The sequence below is a fragment of the Hippoglossus stenolepis genome, chromosome 18 (assembly GCF_022539355.2).
Source record: "Hippoglossus stenolepis isolate QCI-W04-F060 chromosome 18, HSTE1.2, whole genome shotgun sequence".
NCBI classification, from domain to species: domain Eukaryota; kingdom Metazoa; phylum Chordata; class Actinopteri; order Pleuronectiformes; family Pleuronectidae; genus Hippoglossus; species Hippoglossus stenolepis.
The window spans coordinates 16,584,374-16,610,093 of record NC_061500.1 but is presented as its reverse complement, the minus strand read 5'-3'; the positions used below and the strand labels follow the sequence as shown (position 1 = coordinate 16,610,093).

The following is a 25,720-nucleotide window of genomic DNA, read 5'->3' as shown; positions in this document are numbered from 1 at the left end:
TATTGGCTCATTATTGAAAATACAGGCTCATAAGTGAATAATGCTGACTCTCACAGAAGCTCCTGCATGAATATAGACGTTTAGATGATTATATACGAGATTAACAAATGATATATTCAAACTAAACCTGCAAGAACACATGATTTTATTCATCATCTGATAAACACATCCACCCTTCTCTGGTTTATAAAAGTGCTGCATCAACAGTAATCACAAACCAGAGGGACTTTTTGGTAAAATTTATTTCCCAAGTGTTGAAGTGATACATGTTTGCAGGGATTGTCTTAACAACGACGTCTTCTGTCCTCCCCAACTAGGAGAGTAAATGAAAAGCAATAGAGTTTTGAATTTCTCTTCACAGACTGTACAATATGTGAATATACTGTAGCACAAGGGATACAAATGTTCAACTTGAGTACCCTTGATTAGACCCAAACTGACTCCACCGAGCATCAGAAGCAGACAAAAGGCGTACTATCAAGTCTCTTTGTCCTCATACGTCCACTGTGTGTTTATTATAATTATTTAATCAAAGATGTGTCATCTCTAATCACATTCAGAGATTTTTAAACACACTCGCAGTGTTCGTTTGTTCTCATTGTCGTTAAAAAGACCTTCCCGTGCTGCGGTTCTTCAGCGGGGGCTGCTCTGGAGGATCTCGGTTTCAGGAGAGATACAAATCATGCTCCAAGACATATGAAGGCTTTTCATACAATCAAATATACCGATTAAAAACAGTCAGTGAAACTGGTGTTTTACATAATATCTGCAGAAGCAATCACAGGGACTAAGGCAGATAAAATGGAAATCATAATTACTGTAAAATACTAGCTAAATTAAAGGAACAGCACTAAGTGCAGCAAGACTTGGTTGAGTGGCATGAGTCATCTTAATGAAAAAAGCATTATTCCACAAGTGGCTCTCTTCGAGTGGCCCCTTCGGTTTTATTTTCAAAGACCTTTATTTTGCTTAGAAAATGAGGAAACCAATGAAAAGGGATGTGGCAGTGAACAGACATGAAGAAGAATACAAAACATGGACCTTTTGAGGCCTTTCAGTTCACCCTTCATCCTTTGTGGTGTTATCCTCTAGATCCTCATCACTGTCTAAATCACTGTGGAGCCTTTTGGCCATTGTATTTCTGCTTCTCTCCTCCTTAGTGCCCTTCTTTAGCTGGACTGGTAGTGGTTTCCCTGGTGATCACAAGAGAAAACACAATTACTTTAATGCTAAACCATTACCAGTGTTTGTTGGTTTGTTTTGTAGCAAGATTACACAAAAACTACTGGACGGATTATCACAAAGAAAAGAAATTGGGGGTGTGGATCCAGATCAGGGGGCAGATGCACGATCACTAATGCACTAGTCACATTTTCGCCGACTGGTGCAGGGGTCGATCTGAATATACCTGTTTGGAATGGTCTGTTTGCTTGTCTTGTGGTGATGCTGATTGGTTAAAGTTACCTGCACTAATGGAAGCACGTCACAGAACCGGGAGAAAGAGATGTTCACCAGTTTTTTCAAAGTTCGGTGAAGCTCGACTCAGTACTTCAGAACCCAGAAGTTGTCGTCACAAACACGCTGTTGTCGAATTAAGCAACCGTCACTTATGTTGATGAGTCCCAGTCACCACTGGTCGTCTGTTTATTCAAAGTTTATTGTCCAAATCGCACCAAACTTGACACGGCACTTCCCCGGGGACTTAACAATACACGAGTGAAGCCGATAAGATGAACGCTTCTTGAGATATAAGTTCCACATGCAGGCAGAGGACACTTCCAGATATGAAATGCCTTTCACACATGCACAACCCAGAGGGAGGTCTGAAAGCATCTAGACAGACAGAATTATTTAATAGATTTCCCAGGGAATAATTGATGGATCTTGGTCTGGCATGTTCAGGAACTGATTTCTAGGAGTGGCATTCTAGTTTTCAAATGTTCCACTAATCCCAAACATCAGGTTATTAAACAATCAGTTTCAAGATTTAACAAGATAAATGTTTATCCTCATTGTCTTTTCACTTCCATTGGGTCACTAGGTGTGTTCCTCCCCCTCATGTATGTGTTTCACGTCTCACCTGCTGATGGAACAAACTGGTCTTCAGCTCTGCCGCCATTATCACTGTGACTGGTGCTAACCGTCTCTTTCTGCTCCTCGTCTGTGACAATTCTCTGTCTCGCGCTCTCGAAAACGGACTTAATAACAATTGAATCCTCATAGATCTGCAGTGGCAAACACACACACACACACACACACACACACACACACACACACACACACACACACACACACACACACAGGTAATCAGAGTCGCATCGAGATCCAAACCCTTGCACGTTAACAATAGAGCAGAATTGTTGCTTTCAAATGAAAGAATTCCTCTGGGTTCACCTGAGATCCTTCCAGGTTATAAGTCTGAGCATTGTGACACAGGAGGAAAAGATCCTTCTCCAGATCCCCCACACTTCTGTACTTGTGATTGCGCACACGTTCCTGTGAAGCAGAGGGTCAGTATCAAATCTTAACGCGGCCATTGCAACAAAGCTGCGTTGACACGCCGTTACTTACAGTGAGGTATTAGAAGGTAAAATCAAATATAATTTACATCCCAAAATACAAGCCTGGGAGAGGTTGCACACAGGTAACTCCTATGAACTGAGTGTCCCATCATCAAGGATATTTCAGGAAATATCATTGTGAGTGTAAAAGTTCAGATGAGATTTATAATGTCTTTACACGTATTAGCTTAGCTTAGCAGAAAGAATGGAAGCAGGGGTAACTGCTAGCCTGCCTCTGTCTGCGGGGGAAAAAAACTCTTCTAGCAGCAAGTCTAAAACTCAGTAATTACAATGTGTGATCGGATTTCAAATCATCTGTTCTCCGCTGAAGGAGAACAGGTTAAAGGGGACCTCGTATGCTAATATCCAGCTCTATGTTTTTATTCTGCCGGAGTAGCTTTGCATGATTCACAGTTCGGAAAAACGAATTATTTATCTCAAACTGCCTGTAATGGATCCTCTCAGCTGAACGTCTGACTGAAATGAGGCCAAACATCTGTACATGTTCGAGCACGAATCCAATCAGGAAATGAGAGTGGTCAGCACGAACATCCACAGCAGCAGCAACAGCAGGACGTCTCTGTTCGGTAAATATTACAAACATTTCCTGCTTATTGAGCGATATAACTGTGGATTCATTCTTTCAATCTTTATCTGTATACAAACATTTGTATATATATGCTCCTGTAAATAGTTGAACATTGGGGCGTGGATACCCGACCCGAGTTGGACAGGGTTCGGACAAAACTTTTGACATGATATTCAGGTTTGAGTTACATTGCATGGGCTACCTACTTGATGTTTTATGCTGCACATGCCTGTAATCGGGGGAAGATTGGGCTCAGGTGGGGTTTGGACATAAAAAACAGAATGCCTGTCTGGTTCTGGTTTGGCAAATGTTTTGTCTCGTGCACAGTCGGGCTTGGACAGAATATTGGGGCCCGAGCTGCGCTCTTTTTTACATTTGGTAATACAGAAAAAAATACAGGCCAAAGTGGAAAATGTCTGCTCAGAGCTAAAATCAGGAAATACAAAAACTAATGTTACTAATTATTCTGCGGTCGGCAAATGACTGTGTAGTAAACCTGCTGTTTGACATTTGTATGTTTCAGTACATGTAATGCCTATAAAACACTTCCAGTTAGATGGTTTGTGGAGATCGAGCTGTACGTGGATCTGAGGACCATGTTGAGAAATTCACGATGAGCTGACATCAGCTTGAAGCAGGAGCAGAAATAACTGTTTGTAAATGTTGTTTTTCAGAGCGGTGGAATGCCTGAGCGATTAACAGTCAATCATCATGTGAGACTTTGTCCACTTTGGACGTCTGACACTGTAACTGTACTGAAAATAAGGCATAACAGTCCCCTTTAAATTCCACTTATTACTTCAATTTTTGACAAGAAACCACCTCACCCACCTGTTACATTCATTATTTCACTGGTTTCCAGTAAGATGCCAGGGAGTTGATGATTTAATCTATTTTTTAATCTTCTAAAGAGTTTTTCTTTAACCCTCTGATCCCAGACGTGCATCTCAAGTTTTCTGCAGCCTGTTACATGAAGCCTCATTCGTATTTGTAACTTCGCTCTGACTGATTTAACAGGAGTAGGTTATGCCACTTACCACAAATGGGCTCCACTCCAAACCTGATATGATGCTACCAAGTACAGAGGGACAGATTCGCTTTATTTTTGTGTTTGTCATTCAAATGTGTTGGCTGGGAAGCTGCTGTTGTCTGTGTGTCATACTTTATTTTTACTCCTTCTGTCAGTAAGTGAAGCCACAGTCTTATTTTCAGCCGTACTAACAGCTCGGTTCTCGAGCCAATGTTGGTCTGAAAACTTCTCAAGTATCACATGGGTTGTTGTGAAATTTCATTATTATTACATTCATGGTTTCCTGTGGATGAAGAAGACCAAGTGATTCCAGAGGACTTTTGTGATCCCTCCACTTTTTCTGTTCCTTTTCCATGAGGTTGATGTAATGTAATATTAGCATTCTAACAAATGTCATGTGCCTCAATCCACAAAAAAAAATCTTTTTAATTTTGGACGCAAGTCTTGTAACTTGAACTTTTCACCTCTGGCACATTTTTCACTAATAGTTGTGTATAATTGTTTAAATTCAAACTGTTAATCTCAGACAACGTTAAGAGTTTGGATAAGTCAAATAAAATACGTAAAAATGAAAAATAAATCAAGGTCTCAGTGCTAACAATACTCCCAAGGTGTTTCAAACTGATACACATAAGACATGTATTTTATATATTTGGCTAGCCTGGCTGGACCAATCAGAAGGTTCACGTTTATTTGCTCTTGCAAATGTGTCTGCCCACCTTTCCCATTCAGACCAGCCACTCACAACCATATATCTATAATAATGCACATTTGAAAAGTTTGTTAACAAAGAAGATGGCTGGCCCTGATGTGAATCTGCTATCGCGACAGCATTAAACAAACTGTTATTTCAGATAATCGTCTGTTTACATGTTTCTGGCACTCTGTGCTACATCACATGTCTCATCACAGTGATTGGTTGAAGTTCGGTTCGCTCGCCGTTGATAATACTACTGGGAAATTGAAAATGAACAGAGAGGTTCTAAAGTCACCCAGTAATGTCCATTGGTTTGGCCATGCTAGGGTACTGTTTAACATCCCACTGTACCTAAGCACTATTTGTATCTTTCTATTTGTATCAACTACTCTTAACAATAAGACGCACTGGAATATCGGATACAGACATTTTGTATTTATCTGTTGGAGTTTCATCTCACAGTATTTGCGTTGAACGCAGCAGCAGAGATTATGTGAGTTCTGAGGATATTCCCCAACACGTACCCTGATCCTTCTGAAGTCCACAGGCTTCCGGATCAGCTCGTAGTACTCAGGTGCCTCCTTCCGGGAGGGAAGCTGCACAAAGCCTTTACTGATCTGCCGACCCAACCTGGAAGCACAAAGTAATACATCACTCAATCTGGTTTTATCAAGAGACTGATTTAGGGATTATGTCAGTATATATAGTTGAGATTATCCCGAAGTGGCCATGGTTGCTCACAATTTCTTTTAGGCCAAGGTCATGACTTGTCTTATTATGATTTGGAGTTTTAAAATATCCCAATGTCATGATGTATATTTTCTAGTTTTAAGGTTGTTTATATGCAGATAATGATTTAATCACATTGTTATCTGTAGTGATCAAATTCTGTTTTCACTTGAAGTGGTTTTATATATTCTTGTCCCTAGATAACTGCATAGTGTGCTGTACAAACAATATTTAAATTATGATTATGTTGGCACAGCAAAAAAAGTTAAAGTTACACTCAATCTTGAGCTCAGCACTTGAAGTGAGGTGATGTTCGAACAGCCACTGCAACAGCTAGACAATGAAATAGATGCCTGCTCTGTTTTTTGAAGATACGGTGTTTACATTATCTATAGGCACAACAAGCTAATATACATTCACCAGTAGGAGGAGGAACAGGAAGTATATGTGTGTGTGTTCAGACAGAAGATGAGGTGAGTTTCAGAGACATGACCACACAAGCTGAATCAGTTTCAACTTCAACTTGAACAAAAATGTGTGTGCAGCCACCAGCTCTATGAATGTAACATTACTTCATTGATGTGCAGAGGAAGATTGTGTAGGTTCTGTCAAATCAGTCAGAAGCAGAACTAAGCACACACACACGCACACACACACACACACACACACACACACACACACACACACACACACACACACGCACACACACACACACACACACACACACACACACACAGGTAATCAGATGTGACCATTGGTAGCTACAGCTCACAGCAAACATCTGATGTTACGGTGGACGTTTAGTTCAAATCAACCTTCCTGCTGTCACATTAGTGTGAATGACTTAAGTCAAAAATAAATGTATTTAAATTTCTTTTTTGGAAATGTCTGTGTCTTTTCTGCCCCTCTAGAGGGTCCCTCGTGTTTTAGGTGGGTGGATAAGTAGTTTTTTACCTTTTGGGGCCATTTCTTATAACTTCAACTTCTCTGTTCAGCACACCGCTGTCTTCATGATACACCAAACGGATGTCCTTATATAGAGAATTAGAGGGGGTGCAGTATGCTAATTGCAGGCAGCGGTCACGCGCCTGTCTATTAAGAATGATTCTGATTCACAAACATGCGCAACTTGCTGAGAACAGAATTGGCTGGTGTGCACGTGTCATGAATCTGTTGGGCGTTTTCTTTTTTCTGATTTAAAATGGTGAACATTATTCGTTAGATAGAAACAAAAAATTTAAGTCATAGTGTAATATAACTTGTTTTGTTGCAATTAAAGAACCCACATGAGTATTAAAACTTAAATTTTCTTCTGTGTTTTATGGCCATAAAATAGTCTAATAATAATTATTATTTGTTTGTGTGTGTATATTAGCCATATTCACACAGACATTCATACAGCGCTTCCATATGCAGCCCTTTTTCTTGGGCGTTCAGTGTCTTGCCCAAGGACACTATGGCATGTGGAGTTGAGGACAGGGATCAAACCACCAACCCTTTGGTTAGTGGATGACCTACTCTGCCTCCTGAGCCACAGCCGCCCAATGAATACATGTTTATAAGAAATAGTCTGTTGTCTCCACGTGAGATCGTTATTGACTTTGTTTGGAAATTATGAGAAACAAGGACTGAAGAATCTTTCTGTGAGCACGACTTTGTAAAGATTTCTGTAAAAGCAAAGCAGGTTCTTTCCTCAGTGAAACTGACAGTTGTTATAGTTGGGTGTTAGTGCCATGAAACACTCCACAGATTATCAATCACTCACCCGTCCTTGTAGTTGATCACCATATCGACCAGCGTGTTCAGTGTTCTGGTGAGCTCAGGTGGATTCGGAGGCAGTTTCTCTGCTGGTGGGCGCCCTCGCTTCCTTTTCACCTTCTCGCCGGTTTCCTGCGCGGCCTGCAGCACTCTCTCCCCATGGTGATCACCTTTACGCTTCTTTAGGCTGATGTCCTCTTCCATGTTCTCCAGCGAACCGTTCTCTCCTGCCTCAGGCTGCAGGAAGAGGGAGCGATGGGTGGGGGACATCTAACAAACTCAAAGAAACTTACAGAGTAAGGTGGGTGAAACGTTGTATCGGATATAGAGAAAACATGCATATAATGTACAGACAAAAGCCTGTAATGTTCTCCCTCTGTAGCTCAGGTCATACTTCAGCTTTACAAGGACAACAGTTGAGGAATGGGAGAAAAGAAGAACTGTGACGGAATTCTAATAAAACTTCTATTTCTGTTCATTTGAACTCTTTTCATGTTCCGGACACAGTGTCTGTTTTCAAAGACAGAAACCTGAAGCATCTTACACACCAAGCTTTAGGATCCAAGTTTAAAACCTCTCAAATTACAGCGTGATTATCATCAGTCAGAATTATTAAAGTGTGTGGTTCTGTATTCACATGAAAGAGGGTTTATTTATTCATTACAATTCTGTGCTGTGTCTGCAAATTTAGGACAGATTATTTTATCTGGAGGCTTTGATGTCAGATGATTATCAAGGGGAGGAACATTGTTGTTGTTTTTTAAACGCACAATGGATGTGAATAAATTTGAAAGAGCCATGTTCTGAGTCTAAAAGTGCGAACAATGCAATATGTATTAATTCCTGCACATTTTCCTCGCGTGCACTTGCCTCCGTGCACTAATATGAGAGTGGAAACATGATTTTAGGAGCGTGGATTTCAGCGAGGGTGCCCGCTGCATCCTGTGATATCTTCGACCATTTCATCATCGCTCCTTTTCAAAAAAAAAAAAATATCTGCAGCAACCACAGTGTATTCCACAAAGGCAATTAGAGGCCGGAAATATGAGTATGCATGCAGCGAGAGCAGCATCCGAGGAAAAGAGGGAGCAGATAGCGGAGGCATGCTGTCCAATCCGAACAGAATATTGATGCATCAATCACACACACACACACACACACACACACACACACACACACACACACACACACACACACACACACACACACACACACACACACACACACACACACACACACACACACACACACAGCAGCAGCAGCAGCAGCTTTCTCATCCTATAACAGAGCATGCACTTGTGAACATGCATGTCTCAAGGACAAGAGATTAAACGGATCCTGAAATTTGAGATTGTGCACACACTGAGGAAAACACATTAATCGCAAATGCCATCGCTCCAGAAACATGCGTGCCTGCACACTTCCCACCAACCAGAGAGAAGACATGGCAGAGCACAGAGTTTAGAGGACACAACACAACAACACTGGAGAGGCAACAATGGAAATCCTGCTCATCATCGCTCGGCTCAAATGGAGGCTTTGAGAGCCCCGCTGCTCCCTCTCTGAAGGGGCTGCAGAGGAATACTGGAGGGATAGAGGGTAATCCTCCAAGATGTATGACACAGCTGAGAGCTGCCTGATTGACTGTGATGTGTGTGTGTGTGAGGAAGGAAGGGTGTCACTTGTGTGTGCGTGCGTGTGTGTGTGTGTGTGCATGTGATGCTCCATGCCTGTGCTATATCTCCTATAACAAGCCTGCCTCTTCCCTGACTAATCTGGCAAAGATTCCCTCTCATCTGTTACAACACACACCTACACACTCCCTCTCGACCCCCCCCTGCTCACACACACACACACACACACACACACACACACACACACACACACACACACACACACACACACACACTAGACAACCCACTCTCTTCCCCTGCACACGCGCTCACACGCACACGCTTCATCCGTCTCTTCCCATGCGATGTAGCCCGGCTGAACGCGGAGCCCGGGCAGGAGACAGGCGGGCGGACATGGATGGAGGGAGGCGCGGATGAGGCTTTTTACCTGAGCGCGGTCTGCGGGCGGGCTCCCAGGATCGGCTGCGGCGGCGGGGGAGAGAATTAGCAAACCAGCATAGCGGCGAGCTGCGAGCCTCTTCATCAGCTGATCACTCAGGAGCGAGAGCCCAGACGGGGGGAGAATAGAAGCGCTATGTTTTCATATACAAATCAATGGGCTGGGGGGGAAACACGAGCGCCGTGCCCATCTCCTGTCTGCAGCTCCCCGACGTCTTTTTCCTGACTCTGGAAGGCCCCGAGCTGCTCTCCCTCTGCATGTTTTTAATATCGACTGTTGCCAGACGGCTTTTTTTTTTTCCTCCCCTCCTCTTCCTACCCCTTGCTGTTAAAGTTATCGGGTCCATTTTTTTTTTAATAATCTACCCTATCATGATCTTTTATTTAATTCCTGCATAGCATTTTCAAAAGCCCCCCACCACCACCCCTTCATCCCTCCACTGCATGTCAACCCATGCAGGAGGGATGTTGGAAACATGACTCCAGCCTGCAGCAGCAGCAGCAGCAGCAGCACTCACGGTTCCTCACGGAGCACGTTTGCATGTGCAGCCCCTCCACCCACCCACCCACCCAGAATTCCAGCATGGTGATTAATGCATAAATATTCACTCAGATTTCACTTGATGCTGCCAAGAAGAAACAAAAAGAATATATCCGTGCAACACTGAGCTGTAACAGTTGCTGTAAAAACAGTGGACTTTTCTTTTTTTTTTATAGTTTGGACTCATTTTCCCGACACATCTGGTTTCTGTAAATCAGTTTAAGTGGAGTTTTTTCTTTCTCCCTAGCATGTGGTGCAAAATGCTTCTGGGGGGGAAAAGCACACAATGTTAGAACTCGCACAACAGTTAAGTTAAGTGATGGCCGACACAAGAAAACAGGGTTGAAGGAAAAGTTGTTCTTCAAATGTAAGGTCAAACTCATATTGATGTAGAGGACTGTGCTTTTGTGAGATGCACAAACTTCTATAAAACCGAGGGACCTTGAGCTGCCCGGACTGGAATTGAACTACAGTGTCACAAACAGATAACTCCACTATGGCCCTATATAGTCTCCTTGAATTCAAGCAAACTGCACCAAATTGAAAACACTTTAAATCAAAAGCCTCCATCCGCTAAACATCCATCCATCATTCATTCTACTTTGAGGGTCACAGGGGCAGTTGGAGCCAATCCCAGCTGATATTGGGCGAGGTCGATGAATTACTCTTAGAAATCAGTGAAAATGCCTCTCTTGAGATGTCAAAGGAATGGACACAAAAATTATTGGATCCGCATCTACATGTAATGTGTTTAGTATGTTGCTTACAAACTGACTGGGATAAAAACATATTCCCCTCAGTGGAGGTAATCACGATACACATGGTTTTAACGGGCAATCCACAACAGTGCCATGCAGTTAAGACAATCCCCCGCTGCTGGTCAGGGCCATTTCTCATACTTAACTCAAATGAATGTATTTCTTACTCTTACAGCTTGACTGTTGCTCAACTCAGCTGCTTACAACAAACACTTTAAATACACTTTTATGAAAGAGTTTGAAGGTTACAACCTCCAAAAACATTGCTTCGAGTATTTCTCTATCCTTTTGAATATTATTATGATATTGTGGCGACCCTGTCCAGTCAGCCTAATTGTGGTGTTATCTCACTGCTGAGATATTGTGCATGTTAATAAAGTACGAGCCAGTCTACTACTATAACTAAGTCTGATCATTCATTCATATCATTGCTGGTCCCACTCTGTCAAACATTTTCTTTTTTATAAATACTCTGTGTTGTTACACCTCTCTATTTGGGTTAGACACTGACTTTTTCTGGCCTGGACAGCAGACTGCCATCCCTCACTCTCTCTGAAGTTTCTACATTCTTTTCCAGTAAAAAATATTTATTATTATTATTATTATTTTCATTTCTCTAGTTGAGGGTAAAGGACAGAGGATGTCACCACCTTGTTAATCCCTATGTGTGTGATTTGTGAATAAAGGCTTTGTAAATAACTACAATTAAAAACAAATTTAAATCAACACGATTGCCCTGATGTATGCTGTAACCAATGAATTCAGCTCTGATATTAGTTGTCGACTGTAACACAGGTGAGCTGGATAGTTGTACTGTGTAAGGCCGAGTTTTAAAGCACATGTTGCGGAGCTCAGAAATCAGGAAGCCATTGGACTCTGATGCCTTCTTTAGTGTTGATGACTCAATATGTAGAGCATTTAATCTGCATGAGATCATCATTGCTCATTTATCACACCTTCACAGGTGCATTCTTTATTTAAAAAATAAAACGAAAAACAGTTGTTCTTTTAGTGAACATGGCTTGTGAAAGTCTTTTCTGATAAGTTGTGAGGTGCAGAGGAGTTCCGGCTTCGACAACAGACTATAGATAATAGCAGTAAAACAGAGGTATCATTCCTGCGCTATTTTCTCAAGGAGCACTCGTTCAAAACCGCTGCCCGTTGCCATGGCAACAGCAAAAATGTTGATGCTGGACCTTGTATATCATTGCATTTTATTGCCGTTGCTGGGAAATGACTCACAAAGTGCTCTCAGTCGCACATGCACAGGCTCGCAGTAATGGGACACCTTGTCACATTTGGTGTGTGTGTGTGTGTGTGTGTGGGGGGGGCAAAGTACGACTGCATAATTTTATTCATCCACCCTGTCTTTTTATGGAAGCTGTACTTCTTCCTTTCTGCACACCGACATCACTTTTAAAAGCTTTGCAGATACAAATCACGTGAGCACGACGCAATGTCTTTTTCACCAATTTAAAAGAAATATTTCTAATACTGTTATTTTTGCAAAAAACTAACTTGATGTTCAAAAACATGGGCCATGTCCTATTCTGGGATTTCTTATAATTTATAGCTTGTCACATATTTATTCACCATCAGTGTTCTTATGTAAAATTAAGCAACGGCAACTCTCTTAGTTGCAGGGCTGATGCAGAATTCAATTATTGTCCCACATTCATTGCAAACAAACCCTAAGCCCAAACTACCAGGGCACAAGTCACTCTGATGTTTGACTGATTATTCAAAGCTGATATTCAGTTTTAATTTGCACTGGTCCAAAAATGGAGGGAGACGTTTGAGATTTGCATGTTGGGTCATTTATAGCAGGCTTCTGAAAACATGTGGAATATTTAAAGCCTTTTATAAAACAAAATTTAAACAGTAAAACAAAGAGAACAGAGAGCTGGGTGTCGGGGGATATAGAAAGAAGAAAAAAGGACCCACAAAAGCTTCTGCACTTATCAGAGAGTGTACCTTTTGTTTTACTTGATTTGTGGCCAGCAGTAGAGAGGAACCTTTTTGATGTAGGTTCCTTAAACATTGTCTCAAAAGCCAGAGCTGGTTGCATTAATTGTTTCATGCATTACATTACATTTAATTTAGCTGATGCTTTTATCCAAAGCGACGTCCAATAAGTGCATTCAACCATGAGGGTTTTTTTTCTTAATCCAAGGTGTAGTCGGAAGAGATGTGTCTTTAGCCTGCGGCAGAAGATGTGTAGACTTTCTGCTGTCCTGATGTCAATGGGAGCTCGTTCCCCCATTTAGGAGCCAGGACAGCAAACAATGTTCAACCCTTAATTACGCCTTTGGTGAGTCATGTGTAAACATTTTATTATCGTAATAGATAAATACTGTTAATTCATAAGTCATGAACTACTGCACAGGATTTTAAGTTTACAAATAAAAATTTAATTCAAATGGAAAGAAAGGTTACAGTCAGGTGATGAGAAGACGCGTCATTCACAGACGAGAAGAAGTTCCGCTGTCCAGCTTTCATCAAAACAGCATTTTAATGTCAACGCCATTTGAAGGAGGAGTTCAACTTTTTACTTATTATTTCAATATGTTTTTTCAGTCCCTTCCTGAGTAAGAAAAAAAGATTAATAGCTCTCTCACATCTGTTCGTTAAATATGAAGCTGCAGCCGCCAGGTAAGATCCTTAGCTTAGTATAAAAGAATGGAGGGAAAGAGCTAGCTTGACTGTGTTCAAAGCAAGTGGCAACCCATCGTGACGTTAACATTGGTTTGTGTAATCTGCAGTTTTGAAGCCTCAAGTTTGGCATTTCATTTTCATTTGGTGAGAAAGCAAATGAGAATATTTCCCAATGTGCTGAAATAATCCTTTGCACATAATCAACAATGTATTGCATGAATTTCATCAAAAGTTCCTGCTGCAGTCGCAAGTAATAACATGACATTTTTTGATTGGAAAAATATCAAAGTTTCACATGTTTAAATTATTCATAATGCATCATGAATCTTCTATTAACACAGTACAGAAATAGCAAGGCATTAGTTGATAGATACAAATAAATCTATTCCATTACAATAAAAATATGGACATACAGAGTTCCTTTACTTACTATGTAGCTATTTTTTCAAATCAACTTATTGTATCTTAAGTATCTTAAAATATTTGAAATATAAATACTATTTGCCAAAAAAAGTGTGAATTACAACGAATAAAGAATACATTTGAAGTAACGCATATAACAAAATAACTGCAGGTTCAAACATTGAATGTTATATATTATTAATACAAACCAATATACTCTGCTATGCATATATTAGCTGCTGCGGATTTGTAATATAATAACACTAAGCCACATTTTTCAAATGCTATGGAATACCGGACCCTGGAGAACGACTAGTATCCTGTCAACTGGTAAATTACGATGTTAAAGAATCTGTCTGACAGAGGTTAAAACTGACACTGTTAAAATCCTCACGTTTGTTGTGAGAGCTCTGATTCTGAATCGCCTCATGAATGTGACTCTCATGAAGAATCTGAATTTCAGCCATCGCATTATTCAAAATGATGTCTGCCACCAGGGGAGGAGAGAGACTTTCCACTGTGATGAGCGGCGGCCTGTTAAGACACAAACACACAGTAAAAAGTTCAGCAACCTGAATATATAGCCCACTTAGTTTAAGTGCTGTGAAAATGCCACATACCCCCGTCTGTCCTCTGGAGAAGTTGGCATGAGCATAAAGCAGCACTGCAATGTCATGGTGTCCGGCGTCCAGTGCGATGGACAGGGCTGTGCTTTCATCCTGAAAACATAAAATCATACAAATTACAAGAGGGTTTCCAGTTTATTGTACATTTGCAGGGGACAAGTGCATATTTTTATATTTAATGAAGCTTCTCTGTTTTCCTGACATACTTTAAATTCTTTATCAAAATGTTTACTGTCTGTGTTTGTAATTCAGAGTGAGTTGTGGCAGTGAGTCACATACACCGTCGGTCAGGGTGGCGTCGCAGTCTGCCTGGGCCAGCAGGAGTTTCACGATGTCAGCGTGGCCATGCTCGCTCGCACACATCAGCGCGGTGGAGCCCTCGTCATCCTGGAGATTGACCTCCGCCCCCTGTGCCAGGAGGGCCTGCACCACGCCCATTCTGCCGTGGCTCACAGCCAGCATGAGAGCTGTCTGACCGGCCTGGACGGCAGACGGCAGGGGTCAAACGCAGCACGCAAAGGTTAATGATGCTGAGTCGACACATCTCCAACATTTCAAATTCTAATTAATTGTCTGTGTGACCTCAGGTCTCTTTGTCAGTGGATCAGGCGAAGCTGAGAAGTTTCTACTATATAGGCAAGCATATATACATGATGAAAAATAAATTATTAATGAGTGAATGATTAGGAGCTTTTTGTAAATCGTTTGTCAGATAAAAAAAATTATACAACTAACTTCTAAAGGAATTATTAGAAAGTTATGGACCTGTAAAAGAACTTGTACAGGTCCATAACTAGTGTCACAATATGCTAATGTATTCACAGAAATGTACAAATAAACAAAAAAACTTTCGATAACCACACTTAATGGCTGCAAGATTGATTTTTCTATTACGTGAGAATAGAAATAACAGACATACTGGACATAATAGGTGAGACAAATCAAGACAGAGTGTGACACAGGGGGTGATGGGACATATATACATATTTTATACATGCATATATACATACATACACAAGCATTCAAAATTGAAATTCAAAGAAAGTAGTAAAATCAAGTAAAAGTTTTTTACTGTGATTTCCCTTATGTCTTTTTTCTCATGCAGGAACAGAGATATAACCCCATAGCTGACATACGCAGATCTGACATACACATGTAATAATCCAAAAGAAACAAACCTCCTCTTATAGTAAGAAGGAATCAGCAACAAGTTTGGTAGACATCATTTCGGTAAACAAAAGTGCAAACAGGAAGTCACATCCACCACCTGAGGACAGACTGACTCACCTGGCTGGCCCTGGCGTTGACGTCTCCCTTTGTGAAGAGCTGCTCCACAACCCTCATGTCCTCCGCAGTCTCCACAGCTGCGAGCGCCGCCAGCATGATGGGCGTGTAGCCGGCTTTGTTCTGCTGATTCACGTTGCACACCTCTGTGGGGATGGTGCCCAGTTGGTCCCAGCGGACAACACAAGAGAGGGAAGGAGAGGATTTGAAGGAATGATATCATTTGTGTGGCTCATATCCAGCGACACTGACTGTTCTGAGTTTTACTATGGTGAAAACCCCTGGTGAGAAATAACCGTTTTCTTTTTAAAAATAGAATGGATCTACATTAAAGGTCACACATAAATGAGGCGTACACGCAGACATAGAAACCATGGAAGCACTCTAGACGCTTTAAAGCAGCACTATGTAAGTTTTGCTGAGCACCAGAAGACTCCCTTCAACAGGAGCGGGAGCTGGAGGCCTCAGGTTCCCAACATTCCACCAAACCGAACCGCTCACTCAAGTCTTTAACCAAACCTCAGTGCAATCCTGGCGTCAGTGCAATCCTCTGTACATAGCCTATCACAGAATTGAAGGGAGTGCTCATAAAATTGTCATTGCCGTGGACTAACATAATCAGCTGATCTCAGGGGCCCCCTCTCAGCTTGGGGGCCCAGGCAAGTGCTCACTTTTTGCCTACCCTGTTGCAACGCCCCTGCTTAAACAAAAACATGCCGAGTGGTGTATATTACCCATCATCCCTGGTGTCCATAGCTCCATAAATAACTGAGCTTTCATTCCCGCTGTGCAATTAAAAGTTCTCAAAAGCATGTATTTCGAGAGTGCTTGAGTTTCACATAATTGCTAACACACACACTCTCAGTGCATAATCAGAAGCATCACACTTCAAACCTTCAGGGTTCTCTTTTTTTTCTTATCCTCAGACATAGACAGTTAGACAGACAGTTACTGAAATAAAAAAATACATTCTTGATACAGTATTTGAATATGTTCTTTGTTTATTTTTGATTTTATGTTATATTTCACCTGTCCTCAGTCGATCCACAGAGAGAAAACCCCCTCAAGCAGTAGCAACGCTTTTAGACAAACGACAGAGACGATATTTCCCCCATTCTTCATAATCACTGCTCTCTGAACTTCTGTCCCCTTATACTCCACTGGAGAAAATGTTCAAACACTCCATGATGATTCATCAAATGTGAATAGTGCGGAAACATGCGCTGCCGCAGCTGTCTGGGACGTATGGGGATCGATAAAGAATTTTAAGAGCTGCTTCATGAGCAAGACCACAAAGCATGTGGTTCCTTTTAAACCCTTTTGATAGAAAAAGAAAACATCTCACTTGGTTGGTTTCGCAAACGTCAATAAACTCGTTCTATTCACTCTGCTGTTATACGAGGCCAGGGTTTCATTTGAGCAATAGTTATTCATTTACCGTTTAATTGTATGTAGTGCATTATACTCTACTGCTTTCATATTGTCCTTGGAAGTTTAGTCAAAATAGTTTGACCTCATGATCCACAGAGTAACTCTTTGTTGGCCTATCTGCCTCGAAGTGGCTATTGAGAAGCATAGTAATGCTGAACCAGGATGCTTATTCATATAAACCTGTGTATCCTTGCTTCTTTCTCTGCTGTGTAATCATCATCCAGTACTTTACTCAAAAGCACAGTAGTTGTTCAAGTTTCTAAAATGCATACCAGCAGGATAAGTTTCTCTTAACCCTTCTTTGGTTATGCAAAGAGAGAAAACTGTGGAGAAACAGAATAAATTCTCACAGTGAGGAGCGACAGACAAAAACTAAAAAGTAAGGAACTTTGTTAGAATACACGATGACCCGAGTTGCACCGTACCTGCATCCAGCAGTCTCTTGACAATGCCAAAGTTGGAGTGAGACACGCTGTAGTGCAGAGCTGTGTTTCCATTGCCGTCGACCATATTAGCAATGTACTGCAATACCGCAGGCGAAATGACCCGGAACGCTGACAAGTAGTCTGCCACAGCATCGGGAGCAGCCGACTTGTGGCTGGACGCAGAGAACCACTCCTGCTGGAGCGTTTGTAGGCAGTTATGCTGCAAGGGACAGAATAAAAAACTCAAATATGGGTATACTTTTTCATGCATCCTCATAAATGCCTTGCAAGATGCAGCCATAACTCACAGTGTGTGGAGCAATTTCGACTTTGAATCGATGGGAATATCTTTTACAGGGATGAGAGCGACAGAACACAGACGAAGAGCGTCGTAAAGAAACAAATAACTGTAACGCTATAAACTCCCTTTGAAAATCTACAAAACAACATCATAAAGGAAGAGGCTTAAGAATCTGTTTTTCCTTCCACTGGCAAAAACTTTGTAACATGTTGAGTGTTTTCCATTTCAAGTTACATCATAGGATTTATCTTGACTGTTGAACTTCCTGTAGCTGAATATGAAAGTGAGGCGTCTCTTTCACTGTGAAATATCATTGTTTCTAAGTTCAAGCAAAATGCCACACATTCCTGTGCTATTTGTTTCCAATGCCGAACTCCTTTCTTTCTGAATGACAGAACTTGAACACACCCTGTCCCGGCATCTCCCCACGCACGCTCAATCTGTTATATACCATTAAATGTGGTAAACACACACACACACACACACAAATGTTTGTACTTCTATCTTCGTGAAGACACTCATTGACATAATACATTCCTTAGCCAATTACCCTAACATTAACTATCCAAACTAAATGCCTAACCCTAAACCTTACCCTAACTCTTACCTAATTATAACTCTAAAACCAAACCTTAACCCTCAAACAGCCCATTGAAAAAGTGAAGACAGGTCAAAATGTACTCATTCTGTAATAATAATAATAATTTGTATAGCGCTTTTAAAAGGTACTCGAAGGCACTTAACGTGGTAAAAACAGTGACGGTAAAAACAATAACAATAATGTATCATTATAGCAGTTAAAAGACAGTAATTTTACATTAAAAACAATTATAATACATAAATAGATCATAGATTAAAAGCAGATTTAAAAAGGTGAGTTTTGTAGGGTCTATGCTTAAAATGGTCCTCACAAAGATATAAGTACAGGAACCCCCCCCCCCACACACACACACACAAACACACACACGTACACAAACACATACACACACACACTAACACACACACACACAAACACACACACACACACACATCAATATCAATACATCTCACTCTGAATATAGAGAACAAAACATACCAATTCCCTGCTGGGTAAAGCTGTGGCATCACTCAGGTGCATCTTTAAGGCTTGACAAGCAGAAAAAATCTTTTCACTTAACTTGCACCTAAAATAAATAAAATGCCACATATTACACAGTGTCAGTTCCCACGAGAGAAGACAACCCAAATGTTACACTCACACAGTAAAATATTAAGATGCATTGAGGCTTTTTTAAAGCAGGAATCTTATTCAACTGAGAGGCTTTGGCTTTAAAGACTCTGACATTACCTCTGTTGTGTGAGCGACTTTGACGCTTTCACCCCCTTGTTGGAGCCTCCTTTGCCCTTTCTTGCTTGGGTTGCACCTTGAAAGGGTTCCCTTAACTTTTTGTTTCCTCTCTTGTCCCCTTCCTCGGAGTTTCCCTTCTCACTGACCGGGAGCTCGTAAGACGACATGGGGTCCAATCTAAGGGCAAAAAGCAAGAGTTAATACACAGAGAAAATATCTATTGTATCACATCCAAGTGTTAAGCAGTAAAATATTAGTTTAGACGTCAGATACTAACCCTGTTGTCACCCTCATGAACTTCATGCTCCTCCTGTTACTGCTACAGCCTGGTTCTCCATTCTGTTTCTTTATCACAGGCCGCTGCACGCCAGGGTTAGCTGACCTGTCTAGAAATAATGATGAAACCACTGCATCTGAAGCTTAACATAGACAACTCCTAACCCCTGCAGTTTGTTTTATTAAATGCACACATACACATATGCATACATATACAACAGATATAAAGATTTAAGGAGAACGTTTCCTGACACCAGTTCCTCCTACAAACCCATTCAATTTTAGACTCCCAGCCACAAACTGCTATGTGGAGTGAACTGCCTTCCCAAACCAGATATCATTCCAAACATTGCAAGTGTATCCCTCAGAAAGTCAAACCTGCCAAGCCAAAGGCAGCCACTTCCTTTCAACCTAACACAAGTATAAACTGGGCCTCAGGAGTGGTCTGGAAAATGAATATTTTTAACATAAACTAAAGTTTTGCAGGGAGTTTTTGTATCCTCCGAATGTTGACTGTATTTCTAATGAAGATTATCATATCACATTGCCACACACACGTGTTTACCTTGCAGGGCCGAGGATGACTGTTGCTCCAACAGCTGTATCATTCTTTTCACCTCAGACTCAGTACCGCTCTGTTGGCAGGTTTCTGGGATGGTTTTTTCACATTTAGAAGAGTGGACTGAAAGTTGAGATGGAGACTGGTACTCTCTGCTGACTGTGGAGGAAAGAGGACGTTGGTAACATTTTTCAAGAGTACCAATATGACGTTACAGCATCTTACATAAGAATAATCAAGCATCAAAGGTACCAAGTGGAGTTTTTGACAACTGTTGGTTCTATGGAGCTTTATTTTAGTTTCTATTGTATTTGCAAGCACAAAGATTTTCTAATTTGGGTTAGTGTTAAGCAAGATGACTGATGTACATTGGTTTCATGCTATTGGTGTATGAGGGAAGACATTTCTTCAGGATACACACAATGATTTTTGGTGAGATACAACACAAGTGTTTGTTCATAAGAAAACTCCACAGGGTATCTTTAGAAGCAAATCCCTGCAGGGTTACCTGGTGGCTGAGAATCTAAATGATGGACTTCTGTTTCTCCTTGTGCTGCAGCTTTGTTGTTCCCGGACCACCTGGAGCTGTCATTTCCTCGACCACTGTACTGCTTTGAACAGTCCTCTGTGAGCAGGTTCCCATGCTCCCCGAGGAGCTTCTGCATCTTTTCTATGTAGTGGTTAAGCTCAGGGTCCCACTGGGACTGCGCAGATTGCTGGAAACTCTGGGCAGGTGTACTGCGTGAAGCTGAAAAATCCCGTATCCTCCCCTCTCCTACACCGATACTTCTTGTCTTCATAGGGTCAGGCAGATGAGATGGTCCAGAGGCCATATTTCGGGTTTTCAGTCCTACCAGGAAATTCTCATTAATGTTTGTGAACCCAACACCAGTGTCTCTGGTCATTTTGAGAGCATTTCCTACCAGATTTGCAGTTCCGACACCAATGGTACGGGTCTCTGGGGTGCACTTGATGTCTGTGACCCGGTTCCCTACAGACACAGCCCTTGTAAGAGTCGGAGTGGTGTTGGTGTGCTTGTCTTGGGTACTGAGGAGAGTATTAGTGCTGGAGTCTGTGCTGAAGGTATGTCTGGTGTTGGTAAAGCGAGACACTGAGCTGGATACAGTGTTGGTACGCTGTGAAGCTGTCAGCGGTGATGCCATGATTCCCAGTTCAGCTCTTCTGATTGGATCTGTGGCCATACCTTCAGAAACCAGTTCCTTTGGTTCACAGATGATCACATCAACAGAACAGTCCCCACTAGCCACTGAACGATACTGAGTCTTTCCTTCCTTTAACCCCACAATCTCCATTGGTTTCTCTGTGTTGGTTTCTGCATCACACATCTTAATCTCCGTCAAAACTCCCTGTGTGTTTGTTAAAACCTGAATCCCTACGCCCTTTTCTTTGGTCTCAACTCGCTCTCTGACCTCCCAGTGGCTCATGGGTACATCTGGTCCTGTGCAAACATTCCTCAGCTCCGGTCCACAACATGATACCCCCACACTCTTTACCTCTGTTGCCTCCCCCGTGCTGGTGTCCCGTACCTCTGTGTGATTACCCACTCCCTGGCTTGTGGTGTGAGGCCTCGCTTCGATGCCTGTGCTCACAGTGGATGGCTTTGCAAGACATGCTTTGTCAGCTCTGCTCCTAGCTCCTGCCGCCTGAAGCTCCAGTTTCAGCCGACTCATCTCTGTCTGGAGGGCTGATTCTTTCAACTCTGCTTCCAAGTAAGAAATTCTCTCCTTCAGGGCACCAATTAATAGTTGTTGGGCATCAAGCTCTGCTTCCCTTACACTGTAAATTCCAAGATTAACTTCAGACACCTCTGTTGCAATGGATCTGGTCTCTACCTGATTTGTGTACACACATTTGTTTTCTTTTAAAGGTTTAGGCAACGTGACGTCTTCATCAATTCCAACTAGGTCTGTCTTTTCATGAGCAGAGGTATGGCCTTGTCCTAGCCTAGCTTGCACATTTCCACCCTTGAGGCTTCTTTCCAGTGCCTGCATCTCTTTAGTCAGCTTCCTGAATTCACTTAGGTTGGTTGGGTCACTCTGCACTGTGTGTCCCTCTTCTGTATGCACCTTGTTCTCAATATCAGACCTTTCCATGCTATCAGCTCTCCTCCAGATCCCATCGTTCATGTCCTCATTGTCACTCTGGTTCTTGAGCTGAGAGACGAGTTGCCTCTTTTCCTCCTGAAGGACTGATATTTTTACCTGGAGGATAGGGATGATTTTCACCTGCTCTTCCAATTCCTTCAGCCTCTGCAGAGCTACCACCATCTGGTCACGGACAAGCTGCAGGTGCATGGAGCCGGGACTCGGAACTGGAGTTGTTCTACCAGAGCTCTGTGGGCTAAATTTCAGGCTCCCTGTGCTGCCTCTGGTGCCAAGAGATGAGCTAAGGTGAACATTCACATCACTCCCTGTGCCAGTAGACTTGTTTCCACTGTTGTTCTGATTATATGCCACTAGGCCAGTGAAGGGGGAGAGTGAGCCAGGGGAGCTTACCCCTCCAAAGCTGGCCAGTCGTCGCCGAGGTTGGGGCTGAGGTGGAGGCTGAGGTGGAGGCTGGCTGGTCACCTCCTGCTCCAGGTGCTTGTGGGTCTCCATAATAGGTCTTTTTAGAGATCTTACAGTAGGTTGAGGCTTTGACTCAGTAAGTATTTGAGACTTTTCTAGTCCCTCATTCCTTGTCAGCTTATTGTCCAAGGAGGAACCATGTGGAGGAGGAAGTGGTGGTCGACCTCTCGTTGTGGCAGACAAACCCAATTGTCTTGTATTATCTGTGCTTGATGATGTGAAGGATTCTTCAGAATACCCCTGACTGGATGAAACGCCACTCTGCGTTTTTTCTGCATTATTGACAGCCGCTCTGGGCCGCCTCTTAAGGCTTAGCCGCTTAATGATGGTGCAGTTTTGGAAACTGTCCACAAACTTGAGGTTTCCCACGTCCGACTGATGAATGTAATCAATCCCAAAGTAGTTAGGAACACACTCTTCAGTGCTTTGACCTATTAGAATAGTGATAGATTATTTTTAAAAAATAGTCCAAACACAGGGCTAGAGAGAAGAAAATCTAAAATACACGCTTTGTGGAAATGTCTCCAAATGTCTCTCTGAATGCATGTAATAAAAACACAAGTTATCATTACTTTTACGAAATTTTAAACTATAAAATTAGACATCAAATTCACAACACTATTTATATTGATCATTTTATCTTCATAATAACTGCAACATGCCATGCTATATACTTGATATCATTACAGTTTTTTTCCCTTACCTCAGTGTTACACGCTCATCAATGAGCCATCTATTTGAGTCTAAAGTCTTTTTCGTCTGTCACCTCGAAATTCGTTTTCTGACTACAATCTCTTTCTCTCTGTCCAACAAGAAGAGGAGGGACGGAGGAGGACTTTCCAATCGTGTAGACAGTCTGTTTTCAGTAGTCACTTCTCTGCAAATGGTATGTCTCTACATAGACTGAACCCACTCTATAATTACTTTGCAACTCTCCCTCTAAATGCCCAGCCATACTCTTGGCAGGTTTTCTCAACCACAGACCATCTTCCAAGTATTTCCGCCAGTGAATAAACAAAAAGTAAGAGTAGATCTTACACATTTATGAAACACTTGACACAATAAATATTGTAATTCATAAACAGGTATAACTGTACTCGTATGGCTGGAGTCAAACAATATAAGTTGATGGAGGCACTCCCTTCTTGGCAATGTTAAGTTTTAATTTACATTTCAATCACTGAATAAGAGACTAAATACATTTTGTGAATCACACAACACAAAATGTACAATTTATGTTAAAATGATTACCAATTTCAGAAATTAAGTTATTGTAATAGTAGACATTGTAGTTACCTGACACAGTTCTCAAGATGTAACGGCCTTGATCCATGAATACGTTTCAAAAGGAGCCAATTAAAGAGCAACCCCTGTACATCCAGTTAACTGAACAGATATGGAAATAAAACGTAAATGCTTCCCATCTTGATTATTAGCTTTTCTGTGTAAGGTATGATGATACCTTACACAGAAAAGCTCTCTCTCTCTCTCTCTCTCTCTCTCTCTCTCTCTCTCTCTCTCGGTCCAGGTTCAGCAGTCTATATACTAACCTTGCAGTGCTTACACAAAGGAAATGCTATACCAGGCCATTAGATCTTATGGTTAATTCTGCAAAAGTCACAGCGGGCAAAAGCCTATAAGCATCAGCGCACAACAGTGAGTCACATCATTGCATTGCCATATCACTTTCTCATCAGTAAGCACCTTCTGTTTTCAGCATGCAGAGGTTTTATCTCGCAAATAATGCACATAGGCTCCAGTTCTGTCTTATTCAGCACTTGTGAACAAACCCTAACAAAGCCTCAGTTACAGAATGTAATGTAATGTTATGTTATTTTATTTTATTTTATTTTATTTTATGTAATGTTATGTTATGTTATGTTATGTTATGTTATGTTATGCTATAATATGCTATGCTATGCTATAATATGCTATGTTATTTCATGCTATGCTATGGTATGCTGTGTTATGCTGTGTTATGCTGTGTTATGCTATGCTATGCTATGCTATGCTATGCTATGCTATGCTATGCTATGCTATGTCATGTTGTGTTATGATATGTTATGTCATGTTATGTTATTTCATGCTATGTTATGACATGCTATCATAAGATATGCTATGTTATGGTATACTATGGTAAGCAATGCTAAGCAATGTCATGCTTTTCAATTATGAGTAACATAATTTTGATATGTAGGCTATAAAATAAAAGTTACACACTGATCATTAATAATATGTTAGAGGTGTATATACCTACCGTATATTCTGCCCACTATGTAACATTAAGTGTAAGTTTTATGTGCTTATATGTATGTAAACATTTATTGTATATAAAATAAATTCTCATTGTGCATTAAAATCAGACATAACCCAGCCCCCACTCTGACACTCATCTAGATTCTGTGTGAACAAGTGGCCATGACATCAGCAAACTGTCTTTAGAGTCAGCCACAGTGACCCGTGTAGTGTATTTCTGCTGCTGTCAGATTAACGTTACAGTGACATTTAAATAAAAAAAATGTGGAACAAACAGAAACCATTTGAATGGGTTAGAAAGACGAGCATGAAAATATAAAAAACCTATTCAAAAAGCAACTCACATATCCTCATTCAATCATTCTGTCACTAACTTGCACAGTAGTGACAGCAGACGGACCCCTGGGGGCCATTGCATGTGTTCCCTCTAATGCCCCAGTTAGAATAGCACATAACAGAATACAGTTTGCGTCTTTTATTTCTCTGCATCTACCAATAGCCTGGGATAAGATAGGATTTACATGAACTTGGTTATCATCTATATCAGATTATTAAGAAATGTAACATATAATTTTTAACTAATTGCATGTAAGGAAAAACATAACCTTTGATCAGTCGGAAGAAACATTGTTGGATTACTGGATTTGGCCCAGAGGCTGTTACCAGTCCATACTGGCTGTTTTTCACTGAGCAATAAAGATCCTGGAAAATACTCTTTATGTTGGTCAGCTCAACTTTAGCTAAATATGTCAGGTTGTCATCATCAGGAGAATCCCATTGTGATGCAGGTCTGGGGCTGTTGTTCTTAATTAAGACTATAAATACTAATAAATAATAAATATTGTATAAATACAG

The 25,720-nt window shown here is 41.3% G+C and overlaps 2 protein-coding genes across 3 annotated transcripts; both read right to left on the bottom strand.

Moving 5' to 3' along the window:
• Nucleotides 1-224: 224 nt before the first annotated feature.
• LOC118125354 (probable global transcription activator SNF2L2) lies at nucleotides 225-9,837 on the bottom strand. 2 transcript variants are annotated; one of them, XM_035183815.2, is made up of 6 exons: nucleotides 9,426-9,837; nucleotides 7,372-7,601; nucleotides 5,402-5,507; nucleotides 2,395-2,496; nucleotides 2,081-2,225; nucleotides 225-1,193 (listed from the first exon to the last, which is right to left on the bottom strand). In XM_035183815.2, exons 1-6 carry the CDS (start codon nucleotides 9,519-9,521, stop codon nucleotides 1,060-1,062), a joined length of 813 nt encoding a protein of 270 aa, XP_035039706.1. In that variant the 5' UTR covers nucleotides 9,522-9,837; the 3' UTR covers nucleotides 225-1,059. The 2 variants fall into 2 exon arrangements, with proteins under 2 accessions (XP_035039706.1, XP_035039707.1); XM_035183816.2 differs by lacking the exon at nucleotides 9,426-9,837 and adding an exon at nucleotides 8,797-9,299.
• Nucleotides 9,838-13,000: 3,163 nt separating this feature from the next.
• On the bottom strand, nucleotides 13,001-23,942 carry LOC118126057 (KN motif and ankyrin repeat domain-containing protein 1-like). Its single transcript, XM_035185214.2, has 11 exons — nucleotides 23,906-23,942; nucleotides 20,530-23,040; nucleotides 20,028-20,180; nucleotides 19,464-19,572; nucleotides 19,187-19,363; nucleotides 18,935-19,022; nucleotides 17,559-17,778; nucleotides 15,706-15,848; nucleotides 14,698-14,898; nucleotides 14,413-14,511; nucleotides 13,001-14,326 (listed from the first exon to the last, which is right to left on the bottom strand). The coding sequence occupies exons 1-11, from the start codon at nucleotides 23,940-23,942 to the stop codon at nucleotides 14,264-14,266; spliced, it is 3,801 nt and encodes a 1,266-aa protein (XP_035041105.1). The 3' UTR covers nucleotides 13,001-14,263.
• Between the last annotated feature and the right edge of the window lie 1,778 nt (nucleotides 23,943-25,720).